At 43.0% G+C, this 14118-nt stretch overlaps 1 protein-coding gene across 1 annotated transcript; it reads left to right on the top strand.

Moving 5' to 3' along the window:
- The first annotated feature begins 3784 nt into the window (after window positions 1-3784).
- On the top strand, window positions 3785-13429 carry crj1a (Crystallin J1A). The gene is given in 10 exon segments (NM_001160629.1): window positions 3785-3855; window positions 4175-4241; window positions 4870-5049; window positions 5200-5298; window positions 6774-6866; window positions 7139-7295; window positions 8800-8915; window positions 9819-9853; window positions 11094-11122; window positions 12994-13429. Coding segments are annotated over 9 exon segments (759 nt in total). The 5' UTR covers window positions 3785-3852; the 3' UTR covers window positions 11103-11122; window positions 12994-13429.
- Window positions 13430-14118: the final 689 nt, after the last annotated feature.

The raw sequence follows: 14118 nt of genomic DNA, 5'->3' as shown, positions 1-14118 counted from the left end.
TACTCTTATCACCAACATGTAAAGTTTAGACATCCACTAAACACTGTTCTCTGTGTTATTCAATTCTTACATTTTCTGCAGAGATATCTCTTTCTGTCGCTCTCTCCATCTCTCTTTCTCTCCCTCTCTCTCTGAGGGATGAAGAGGAGGAGGATGGGGAGTGGAGTGATTGAACAGTTAGCAGCTGGCATGGTGTGGCCTAGCATGGTTGTTTCTGGATGCCAAGGATAGCGCAGCAGAGCATATGACTGGAGAGGTGGCCTATGTCCAGACCAGGCATGTGCGTCCCAAAGGGCACCCTATTCCCTATATAGTGCACTGCCCACCAGGGCCCAAAGTAGTGCACTACATAGGGAATGGGGTGTCACTTGGGACACAACCCTCCTCTGTCCTCTCACCACCACTCAGCTCCTGTTACAGTACAACTATCTATCTCCCAGAGACTCCACACAGCACAGCACAATGTGCAGGACCATCTGACTGCCAGGTAGGTATCATCATTCTTCAGATGAATACATATGGTGCATTCGGAAAGTATTCAGACCTCTTGACTTTCTCCACATTATATACGTTACTGCCTTATTCTAAAATTGATTAAATAAACAAAAATCCTCATCAGTCTACGCACTATCTCAAAATGAAAAAGCAAAAATAGTTTTTTAGAAATGTTTGCAAACGTTGATTTAAAAAAAACAGAAATACCTTATTTACATAAGTATTAAGACCCTTCATGTGAGATTCGAAATTCAGCTCAGGTGCATCCTGTTTCCATTGATCATCCTTGAGATGTTTCTTCAACTTGATTGGAGTCCACCTGTGGTAAATTCCATTGATTGGACATGATTTGGAAAGGCACACACCTGTCTATATAAGGTCCCACAGTTGACAGTGCATGTCAAATCAAAAACCAAGCCATGAGGTCGAAGAAATTGTCCGTAGAGCTCCGAGACAGGATTGTGTCGAGGCACAGATCTGGGGAAGGGTACCAAAACATTTCTGCAGCACCAAGAACATAGTGGCCTCCATCATTCTTAAATGGAAGAAGTTTGGAACCACCAAGACTCTTCCTAGAGCTGGCCGCCTGGCCAAACTGAGCAATTGGGGGAGAAGGGCCTTGGTCAGGGAGGTGACCAAGAACCCAATGTTCACGCTGACAGAGCTCTATAGTTCCTCTGTGGAGATGGGAGAACCTTCCAGAAGAACAACCATCTCAGCAGCACTACACCAATCAGGCCTTTATGGTCGAATGGCCAGACGGAAGCCACTCCTCACTTAAAGGTACATGACAGCCCGCTTGGAGTTTGCCAAAAGGCACCTAAAGGACTCTCAGACCATGAGAGACAAGATTCTCTGGTCTGATGAAACCAAGATTCAACACTTTGGCCTGAATGCCAAGCATCACGTCTGGAGGAAACCTGGCACCATCCCTACGGTGAAGCATGGTGGTGGCAGCATCATGCTGTGGGGATGTTTTTCAGCGCGTGGACTGGGAGACTAGTCAGGATCAAAGGAAAGATGAACGGAGCAAAGTACAGAGAGATCCTTGATGAAAATCTGTGGTGAAGGTTCCCCTTCCAACAGGACAACGACCCTAAGCACACAGCCAAGACAACACAGGAGTGGCTTCGGGACAAGTCTCTGAAGGTCCTTGAGTGGTCCAGCCAGAGCCCGTACTTGAACTCAATCTAATATCTCTGGAGAGACCTGAAAGTAGCTGTGCAACGATGCTCCCCATCCAACCTGTCAGAGCTTGAGAGGATCTGCAGAGAAAAATGGGAGAAACTCCACAAATACAGGTCTGCCAAGCTTGTAGCATCATACCAAAGAAGGCTCTACGCTGTAATCGCTGCCAAAGGTTCTTCAACAAAGTACTAAGTAAAGGGTCTGAATACTTATATACATTTCCGGTTTTTTTTTAAATGTCGAAAAACCTGTCTTAGTTTTGTCATTATGGGGTATTGTGTGAAGATTGAAGAGGAAAGAAAACGATTTAATCCATTTTAGAATAAGGCTGTAAAGTAACAAAATGTGGAAAAAGTAAAGAGGTCTGAATACTTTCCGAAGGCACTGTGTTGAGATAAATATTGAGATTCATCAACATAGATAGGCACATACAGGCAGGCTTCAAATGGATCTAGTCCCCTTGTCTGATAATGTGAATGATGTTTCGAATCGTAATCCTCGTCACAGAGGACATACCCATAGTGTACCATTGTCTCATGAGGGTGTCTGGTCATCTAAACAAGTAGCCCCTCATTTCAATGTATTTAGGTTGGTAGATTTTGAAAACTGTTTGTTGGAGTCTGAGTCTATGTTTAGATTTAGGGCGTACAATATGAGATACGAGACACAGTCGATGGAGACCGGCTGAAAAGCACTGACCGTATTTGTACATATTTGTCCTGAACTTTCTTACTGCTTTTACAACGGTTTTGATTCCCGAGAGCAATGGTGAGTAAGATTTCCTGTTTATTTATATTATGGAACATCAACTTGGTTAGATACGGTTATTTTTTAGAACTCATATTTGGATATTGGAAGCCTGACAGGGCAGGGCCAACAGAGCAATGCAGTGGAGGGAGGGAGGGAGGGATAGAGAGAAAGAGATAGTGCCCCTGTCTCTCCCTCTCTCTATGTGTTCAGGCCAGGCTCACTGTCAAGCTATCTCCTCTTCCCTCTCCTGTCCCTCTCTCAGTCCCTGCCGCTATTTCGGAGGCTTGGCACAGGATGGCATAGTGGCATACCCCAACTGGGCAGCCAGATTATCAGTCCTCCTGAGCACCCAGGCCCTGTCACATAGCCCACATTCCCACAATCCACTTCTCTCCCGAGCCCGGCATCATGTTTGTAATATATGGAAACGCTCTCCTCGGCCCTCGCTCACACTGACATTTCATCTGGTGACAATGGATAATATCATTACACCACAGGGCTCCTTTCACTCCACATCCTGAGATGATGTTGCTGGATTGGTCGGGTGGGCAGGTGTTTTTATTTAAGCTACATCCAGAATGTAACATTAGCCTTTTGCAGGAACAAACACTTCTCATGTTGTGCTATGTTAGATTTTTACCTAGGCCTTGTCCCGTAGTATAATCCTATGGTATAAACGTGATTTAAAATGTGTATATACACTGTAGATAAAGTTCTTATATGTGTATTATTGTTAGTATATAAATATAATATTACTGAGCTGAGGTTTACTGTCTTGCAGATGAATTGTCAAAACACTGGACAGAGCAGATACGGTCTAAATGGATCTGAGAGCTAGCATTATAGCCCCTAAGTGATAGAAGAGGCACCATAGGTTAGCACAGGGGCAATCATTGTTTTTTTCTCCTGTATTGATCGTCTGAATGATATAACCCTAACACTGTCAGTATGTGGCTGGTCTAAAAGGGCCAGGAGAGACCTGACAAATCAATTGGCTGGGAGACCCAGGAGAGGGTTAGGATGAGGGGGATCAGATCAGGCGGCCAGAGGGCATCAGCTGTGTATAACTGATGGACAAAGCAGTGGAGTGGAAAGCATACAAACATGGAAATGGAGGGGGTCACCCACATGAGTGTCCTGGGAGCAAACACTATATTCAAAAAAGGTTACCATGGTTTCACTGAGTAACATATTTTATTAAACCATCTTATCTTAAACCTGAGCGATGCAATAACAGATCAGAATATATGCCCCCCTACCGGTCTCTCTCAGACCTCTGGTCTTTTTCATGAGTCATCGTTGCAGTGTTATAACCGTCTCAGTATATCTGGGCAGTCCTCCAGCGTCAGATGACACAACGTCAGTCAAGTTTTCAAAACAACATCAGTGTGGTGCTGGGGGGACAATAAGAAGAAAACGATGGTAAGGAAAGTGTTAATATTGTGTGCTAATTGTGTGCTATTGTTTTGAATGTATGATGTACAGTACAGAGGGCGGTATGGTCAACTGTCTGTTACATTTCTTAGTTGATTCATATATTTTGTTTTACAGCCATGTTAAATATTGTTATTTTTCTTGCCAATATAGTATCTAGTAATAATGTTTTCAATTTCAATTATTCACAATTCACATTTTGTCATCCAGTACAATAAAAACAGAGAAAAACTGAAAAGCTGAAGTACATTTCAAGAGAAAGCCATTTTAACCGCTAATTCTGTTCCTGTTGGACTAAATGACACAGATGGCTTCAACTGTGGCAGAGAGAGCCATGGGGGCAATCATTGGAGCAGCTGTGGCAGACGCAGCAGGTAATTTCATGGGACTGATATCTTTTCAATAACTGTAATATCCCAATAAGATACTGCAGCACTGGCTCAAACATAGCTCTGATGTAATGTCTTGGTGTTAATCAGTATGAGACAGCTGCACAGCTGCACATCTGCCACTGATGATATTAAGAGTATAAAAGGGTGTTACCCTACTCTGCCTTCTCAACAAAGTTAAACAACAGTGTTATAAAATCAATAGTGTTCCATTAGAATAAAAGTACATACAATCAATGTCATATGGATTGATTGACATGGCGCTCTTGCTTTGTGCAATATTACAAGCCGTACACGTACAGTATGGCAATTCATGATCTGGACTCGTTCTAGATTTGGAAAGTGTTCAATATCATTATGTCTAATAACCACAGTACATAACGCATACCGAAGACTGAATATTATGACAGGGAAGCGAGTTGAATCCAAGCTGATGAAACCCCTATTTCTGGTTGTAGATACCTTATACAACATCCACAGGAAATAAGGATCACAAACTATAACAATGACTCAATACATCAGGTCTATGCCAAAATAAGAGACAAAATACAACTAAGGCTACACTAATATCAGTCTAGTAACTTTCTCTTTTCTATGTACCCCACCCTAACAGCCCAGCCCATGCATTGGATTTACAACCCAGAGCGACTGAAGGAGGTTCTGTCAGATCTGGAACCGTGTCCAGAGTTCCGCCCTCAGTCTGCTAACCCGTTCTACCGCAGAGAGACCGGAGAGCAGACGTGCTACGGAGACCAGGCCTACGTACTGCTAGAGTCACTCAGTCAATGTGGAGGTAGCGTACTGACACCCAATAGGACGAACATCCAATGGCCCAAGGTCTTGCTAAATAAAGAACATTTCATGTCGAGTTTGTTTTATCGTGTTCACTCCATGAATGACATAATATACTCATATGCTCTATGTTTTTATTGGTAATCACTAGATGTGAACGTGGAGGACTTGACCAAACGCATCTACAAGTTCTTTGGCCCAGACACTGTGTATGATCTTCCTCTCAATAACCCATACAGACAAAAGAACGGTAGGCAACCAATCAGCAGTCATTTCCTGTATGTGTACAAACTGTTGCTTTTCTGTGCCCCATCATTTGACCAATGACAAGAGAAACAGTATAAAACAAGTGAATAACTGACTAGGCATCTGGTCCCACAGAGGGGTAGAGTGGTTGTGTGCTTTTGTCAGTTTTCTATACCACAGAGTTTAATTTTCCCCTTTGGTAACTTATGGGGAATCCCCTTTTGAAAAACGATGTTCCGGACAAAAACACTTTCCTATTGAGATATCATGAAGCCAGGGTTTTTAAACTATTCTCCACAGTATATTTATTGAACATGTAAAACTCAGCAAAAAAAGAAACGTCCCTTTTTCAGGACCACATCTTTCAAAGATAATTCGTAAAAATCCAAATAACTTCACAGATCTTCATTGTAAAGGGTTTAATCACTGTTTCCCATGCTTGTTCAATGAACCTTAATGAACATGTACCTGTGGAACGGTCATTAAGACACTAACAACTTACAGACGGTAGGCAATTATGGTCACAGTTATGAAAACCTAGGACACTAAAGAGGCCTTTCTACTGACTCTGAAAAACACCTAAATAAAGATGGTCATCTGCGTGAACGTGCCTTAGGCATGCTGCAAGGAGGCATGAGGACTGCAGATGTGGCCAGGGTAATAAATTGCAATGTCCGTACTGTGAGACGCCTAAGAATGCGCTACAGGAAGACAGGACGGACAGCTGATCGTCCTCGCAGTGGCAGACCACGTGTAACAACACCCGCACAGGATCGGTACATCAGAACATCACACCTGCGGGACAGGTACAGGATGGCAAAAACAACTTCCCGAATTACACCATTGCAGGCAATCACAACGCTGTGCGTTACAGGGAAGACATCCTCCTCCCTCATATGGTACCCTTCCTACAGGCTCTTCCTGACATGACCCTCCAGCATGACAATGCCACCAGCCATACTGTTTGTTCTGTGCGGGATTTCCTGCAAGACAGGAATGTCAGTGTTCTTCCATGGCCAGCGAAGAGCCCGGATCTCAATCCCATTGAGCACGTCTGGGACCTGTTGGATCGGAGGGTAAGGGCTAGGGACAGAAATGTCAGAGAACTTGCAGGTGCCTTGGTGGAAGAGTGGGGTAACATCTCACAGCAAGAACTGGAAAATCGGGTGCAGTCCACGAGGAGGAGATGCACAGCAGTACCTAATGCAGCTGGTGGCCACACCAGATACTGACTGTTACTTTTGATTTTGACTCTCCCTTTGTTCAGGGACACATTATTCAATTTCTGTTAGTCACATGTCTGTGGAACTTGTTCAGTTTATGTCTGTTGTTTAATCTTGTTATGTTCATACAAATATTTGCACATGTTAAATTTGCTGAAAATAAACGCTGTTGACAGTGAGAGGATGTTTCTTTTTTCGTTGAGTTTATATTTTTTTCAGTCAGCTAAAGCTGTTCACTCTCAATTGAAATGTAAAGGTCCTAAAGCTGTCCTGCCCATTGATGGCCCTTGGAGAAACGCAAGCCTCAAAGCCTTCATGAGGAACGTGGATGCAGGAAACGAAAAGACAGGTACAGTAACATAAAGATTACCAGCTGAAAGGAAGCACGTCTGTCCTGGGTTCATTTATTATGAGTTACATTTAGACACAACCTGTTTGAAAAAAGTACAAGCTGTCAAATCGCTGATTCCTTCTGTCACTGATTCCTCACCTCCCTCTCAAGGCGCATTGGAGGATAGGCTCCAAGTTCCCTCTCCTTAGACCTCCTCCTCCAATGAGCTTTGAGAGGGACGTGAGGAATTGAGGGAATCAAAGATTTTACTTTTTCACTCTCCATTTCAGGATGTGATGTGGACTGTCAGATGGACGGGGTCACCAAGATGGCTCCCGTTGTGGCGATGTTTGCTGGGATGCCGGAGATGTTGGAGAAGGTGGAGACGGCCATTCGTGTAACCCAGAACAACGATATGTGTGTGGCCATGACACTGGCTGCAGCAAGGTACTGTAGGCCTTTAGAGCAGATAATGGCTCTTAATGCATAAAGGCCTCATAAATTGTGTAATTTATCTCATTACTCACGTCCATTAACATGCTTCATAACACAATCCATGCTTAATGGGCTCCCAAGTGGCGCAGTGGTCTAAGGCACAGCATCTCAATGCTAGAGGTGTCAATACAGACACCTTGGTTCGAATACAGGTTGTATCACAACAGGCTGTGATTGGGGTTCGCATAGGGTGGTGCACAATTGGTTTGGCTGGTGTAGGCCGTCATTGTAAGTAATAATTTGTTCTTAACTGACTTGCCAAGCTAAATAAAGGTAAAATACTGACTACAGTTGTGGTAGGTACAATATCTAAACTGAACAAAAAATATAAATGCAACATGTAAAGGTCCCATGTTTCATGAGCTGAAATACAATATCCCCCAAAAATTCCATAAGTACAAGAAGCTTATTTCTCTAAAATGTTGAACACCAATTCATTTACATTCCTGTTAGTGAGCATTTCTCATTTGCCAAGATAATCCATGTAGTATATCAAAGAAGGTGATTCAACAACATGATCATTACACAGGTGCACCTTGTGCTAGGAAAATAAAAGGCCACTCTAAAATGTGCAGTTTTGTCACACAACGCAACGCCACAAATGTCTCAGATTTTGAAGGAGAGTGCAATTGGCATGCTGACTGCAGGAATTTCCACCAGAGCTGTTGCCAGATAATTTATTGTTAATTTCTCTACCATAAGCCGCTTCCAACATCGTACGTCTAACTCACAACCACAGACCACGTGTATGTGGACGAGCGGTTTGCTGATGTCAACATTGTGAACAGAACGCTGCATTGGTGGCGGTGGGGTTATGGTATGGAAAGGCGTAAGCTATGGATAACATTTTGTCAATGTCAATTTGAAAACACAGATATACTGTGACGAGATCCTGAGGCCCATTGTCATGCCATTCATCTGCCATCACCTCATTTTCTCCATGATAATGCACGGCCCCATGTCGCAAGGATCTGTACACAGTTCCTGGAAGCTGAAAATGTCCCAGTTCTTCCATGGCCTGCATACTCACCAGACATGTCACCCATTGAGCACGTTTGGGATGCTCTGGATCGATGTGTAAGACAGCATGTTCCAGTTCCTGCCAATATCCAGCAACTTCGCACAGCCATTGAAGGGTAGTGGGACAACATTCCACAGGCCACAATCAACAGCCTGATCAACTCTATGCGAAGGAGATTTGTTGCGCTGCATGAGGCAAATAGTGGTCACACCAGATACTGACTGATTTTCTGATCCACCTCCCTCCCTTCTTTTTTAAGGTATCTGTGACAAACAGATGCATGTCGGTATTCCCAGTCATGTGAATTCCATTGATTAGGGCCTAATTAATTTATTTCAATTGACTGATTTCCTTATATGAACTGTAACTCAGTAAAATCTTTTAAATTGTTCCATGTTGAGTTTATAATTTTGCTCAGAATGCATTTCTTGTCAGGTTCCTGGAGCATTTCATCCTGAATGGTTCTGACCCCAATGCTCTGGACTCAGTGTTGGCCCAGCTCAACGACCCAAACAGAAACAACCCTCAGGACCTGGACAGGGCTGTTATTGGTACGACTCTAATGCCACTCCCGCTTATAAACATTCACAATCTTTCTGCTCATATATTATTAGGGCTTCATCCCAAATGGCACCCTATTCCATATTTTCTGCCCTCCTTTGGATCAGGACCCATAGAGCTCTGGTCAAAAGTAGTGCACTATTTAGGGAATAGGGTGCCATTTGATGTGTAGCCTAGCTAGAATGTTAAGTAAAGGCCTCCCAGGTGGCGCAGTGGTCTAAGGCACTGCATCGCAGTGCTAGCTGTGCCACCAGAGACTCTGGGTTTGAGCCCAGGCTCTGTCGCAGCCGGCCGCGACTGGGAGGTCCATGGGGCGACGTCCGTGTTAGGGAGAGATTGTCCGGTAGGGATAGCCTTGTCTCATTGCGCACTAGCGACTCCTGTGGCGTGCCGGGTGCAGTGCGCGCTGAACAGGTCGCTGGTGTTTCCTCCGAAACATTGGTGCGGCTGGCTTCCGGGTTGGATGCGCGCTGTGTTAAGAAGCAGTGCGGCTTGGTTGGGTTGTGTTTCGGGGGACGCATTGCTCTCGAAATTTGTCACTCCCGAGCCCATACGGGAGTTGTAGCGATGAGACAAGACAGTAACTACTAACAATTGGATACCACGAAATTGGGGCGGTAAAATAAATAAATAAATAGAATGTTAAGTAATGATGTTGATCTCAACTGATTTATTTTACTAATCTCCCATGAGCGTTAGATTATACATATTGAATATTAAATATTAATACAATGGTGGGAACAGCCAAATCTCAGCCAGTCAAAACCTAAAACCTAACACAAGACTGTAAAATGGAAATGGACATAGAATCTTGAGTGGCAGGTTAATGAAGAAAATGTAATTATATGGGAAGTGTTAAATGTTGCATTTCACTCTGCCTTTCACCATTGCAGCACAAATCTGTCAGGTGAAGGACAACTTATCCAAGCATTCCCCAGAGCTGATACCTGCTGTGTTCACTAACACATGAGGTAGGTCCCACACACACACACACACACACACACACACACACTAGGTAGGTGGCGTCGCCAGCACGGCTGTGGCAGCAGCAGGGTCCAGTCTGTCGACTTGGCACTGTAACCACACCATCCCAGTCAGCACATCCGTTAGCTAGTTAGTTAGTTAGTTAGCCCTGGTATAAGAAAGTGCTTTCCTTCTCTCTAGTCTTTGATCCCATCATTAATGACCTCGTGCTTAAATTTCCCTCCCGTCTGAGGTGGGAGACGGGAGCTCCTGCATCTTTGAACCTAAAACACATGTTAGGATGTGTGTAACATGTTAGGATGTGTGTAACTCATATTAGGATGTGTGTAACTCATGTTAGGATGTGTGTAACTCATGTTAGGATGTGTGCAACTCATGTTAGGATGTGTGCAACTCATGTTAGGATGTGTGTAACTCATGTTAGGATGTGTGTAACTCATGTCAGGATGTGTGTGTAACTCATGTTAGGATGTGTGTGTAACTCATGTTAGGATGTTGTGTGTAACTCATGTTAGGATGTGTATGTAACTCATGTTAGGATGTGTGTGTAACTCATGTTAGGATGTGTGTAACTCATGTTAGGATGTGTATGTAACTCATGTTAGGATGTGTGTAACTCATGTTAGGATGTTGTGTGTAACTCATGTTAGGATGTGTATGTAACTCATGTTAGGATGTGTATGTAACTCATGTTAGGATGTGTGTGTAACTCATGTTAGGATGTGTATGTAACTCATGTTAGAATGTGTATGTAACTCATGTTAGGATGTGTGTGTAACTCATGTTAGGATGTTGTGTGTAACTCATGTTAGGATGTGTATGTAACTCATGTTAGGATGTGTATGTAACTCATGTTAGGATGTGTGTAACTCATGTTAGGAAGTGTGTAACTCATGTTGGTGTATTCCTCCCTTCACCTCTCAGTTCAAAAGGATTTATTGACATGGAAAATGTAACCACATACACTGCCCAATAAAACTTAAGAAATATATTGAATGATTGATGACATAAGTAAATAGTATAAAGACAATTACCTCTTGGTCCTTATCTGTGTCTGCGGTTCCTATCCCCAGCCTTGCCAGGTGCATTCCAGGGAGCACTGCACGGGGTCCTGACAATGAGCCAGCTGGAGGAGGCAGTCAGGGGAACCATGCGCCGCGGGGGATGCACCGCCAGTAGGGCCTCATTCATAGGGGCCTGTTTTGGAGCACAGGTAGGGTTGGAGCAAAACCCTACATTTACAATTTGGTCATTTAGCAGGCGTTCTTATCCAGAGCAACTTACAGTCAGTTATACTGTCTGGCCCATGCAAATAGTATCAAAATATGGAACTTTTATTCATCAGAAGTAGCTAGCTAGTATTTCAAGTAGCTAGTATTTACATACAGTGAGGTAAAAAAAGTATTTGATCCCCTGCTGATTTTGTACGTTTGCCCACTGACTAAGAAATGATCAGTCTGTAATTTTAATGGTAGATTTATTTGAACAGTGAGAGACAGAATAACAACAACAAAATCTAGAAAAACGCATGTCAAAAATGTTATAAATTGATTTGCATTTTAATGAGAGAAGTAAGTATTTGACCCCTCTGCAAAACATGACTTAGTACTTGGTGGCAAAACCCTTGTTGGCAATCACAGAGGTCAGACGTTTCTTGTAGTTGGCCACCAGGTTTGCACACATCTCAGGAGGGATTTTGTCCCACTCCTCTTTGCAGATCTTCTCCAAGTCATTAAGGTTTCGAGGCTGACGTTTGGCAACTCAAACCTTCAGCTCCCTCCGCAGATTTTCTATGGGATTAAGGTCTGGAGACTGGCTAGGCCACTCCAGGACCTTAATGTGCTTCTTCTTGAGCCACTCCTTTGTTGCCTTGGCCGTGTGTTTGGGGTCATTGTCATGCTGGAATACCCATCCACGACCCATTTTCAATGCCCTGGCTGAGGGAAGGAGGTTCTCACCAAAGATTTGACGGTACATGGCCCCGTCCATCGTCCCTTTGATGCTGTGAAGTTGTCCTGTCCATTTAGCAGAAAAACACCCCCAAAGCATAATGTTTTCACCTCCATGTTTGACGGTGGGGATGGTGGCAGCATTCCTCCTCCTCCAAACACGGCGGGTTGAGTTGATGCGAAAGAGCTCCATTTTGGTCTCATCTGACCAAAACGCTTTCACCCAGTTGTCCTGGGAGGGGGACCTTGGGGGCGCTGCAGGATTTCAGTCCTTCACGGCGTAGTGTGTTACCAATTGTTTTCTTGGTGACTATGGTCCCAGCTGCCTTGAGATCATTGACAAGATCCTCCCGTGTAATTCTGGGCTGATTCCTCACCGTTCTCATGATCATTGCAACTCTATGAGGTGAGATCTTGCATGGAGTCCCAGGCCGAGGGAGATTGACAGTTCTTTTGTGTTTCTTCCATTTACGAATAATTGCACCAACTGTAGTCACCTTCTCACCAAGCTGCTTGGCGATGGTCTTGTAGCCCATTCCAGCCTTGTGTAGGTCTACAATCTTGTCCCTGACATCCTTGGAGAGCTCTTTGGTCTTGGCCATGGTGGAGAGTTTGGAATCTGATTGATTGATTGCTTTAAGAGTGTGCTCCTAATCTCAGTTTGTTACCTGTATAAAAGACACCTGGTAGCCAGATTGAGAGGGGGTCAAATACCTTGTTGTTTTTATTCTGTCTCTCACTGTTCAAATAAACCTACCATTAAAATTATAGACGGATAATTTATTTGTCAGTGGGCAAACGTACAAAATCAGCAGGGGATCAAATACTTCTTTCCCTCACTGTAGTTGTCACATGGTCATTTGATTGTAAGACATTCCACACAGCGGGATATTCCAACCTAATCATTCAAGTTATTTGTTCTATAAGTCAACCTTCATCCAATTTATAAATGTTGACTATAAGGTGTAGCCTATATAACGAGCAAGCAATAAAAACAACTTTTCTGTATCCCGTGTCCATAGTTTCAGCCTGGGTAATGAGTTTGACCTCGGATGGATTGCTTTGTGTCTGCTCTGAAGGCTTAGCATTTTATATACTGTAGCCTTTATCTGTTCCTCCTCCCTTGTCTTTCCAGACAGGTCTTCAGGGAATCCCAGAGTCTTGGAAGAACAGGACCCTCAAATATCCTGTGCTGCTGGGACTGGCTAAGAAAGTTGTAGGCTCACAGCAAGCCTAGACTTGGCAGTTATGCAAATGTATTTACTAAATAAATGTATTGCTAAAGCTGATTAACATAACCAGTCCAACATATTATTTGGGAATATGAATTATGTATTGATGACGTTTTTTTTTTGTTTTTTTTTTACAATTGCTTTGTAAGCCCATTTTATAACACAGTTGTACTTTGACAAAACAGTTTATGAAAGTTACATTCTAAAGTAACATTTGACGGATGTAACTTGAACCTTGTTGCTCTGTCAAAGCTGCAGTATGTTGCAAAATGATGAGTATATGGAATATGGAATATTCTTGTCATGTATACATTAGGATTAAAAGAGGATGGATACTTGTGAACCATATTTGAGGTAACTGAGTACATAAAATGAATTAACATAGCATCTAAACTAAATGAGGAAGATTACAAATAGCATTTGTGTGTTGTGGTGCTTGCATGTATAGGAAATTATTAACTTATCACATATTGCAGTTGTTTACTTCACCTTAGCTACAGCTCTGAAATGCTGTCTCTATGGTTTTGGGTGGTTTTTCAGTTGAAATAACCTCTGCTCCGGTTAGAGAAACTGAGGGCTTGCAATAATTTAAAGAACAGAAATGTATTTTGCAAAAGAGGAAATGAATTTCAGCAAGTTTCAATACTCTCTATCTCTTTCTCTCTCTGGCATGGGTTCTGTTGAAGTGAAATAACAGAAACACAAAGATTTACCGTGCTGAAACAACTGAAGGGACTGCAACTTATCCCTCCCTCAAAGGAGTTAGTCTGTTTTCTTAAAATTGCTGACTTCCATATTACCATGTTCTCAATGGCTCCTCTGCTGATTTTGAATGTACTCTCTGCATAAAATGAAGCCAATATCTTAATATCTTTGACATGGAGTGTGGTTATGAAAACAGGAATATAAGATGTAATGCAGTGTAAAATCTTTCATGGGTTTGCATGGCTCTGGCTATAAGATGTGGTGAAAGTTGACTACTAGATGTTATAACTGAGAGCAGTGTGACTGAATTGCATTATATGCAC

This window comes from Oncorhynchus mykiss, chromosome 11, assembly GCF_013265735.2.
Source record: "Oncorhynchus mykiss isolate Arlee chromosome 11, USDA_OmykA_1.1, whole genome shotgun sequence".
Taxonomy (NCBI): domain Eukaryota; kingdom Metazoa; phylum Chordata; class Actinopteri; order Salmoniformes; family Salmonidae; genus Oncorhynchus; species Oncorhynchus mykiss.
The sequence above is the reverse complement of the archived record's forward strand: the minus strand, read 5'-3'. Positions and strand labels throughout refer to the sequence as shown.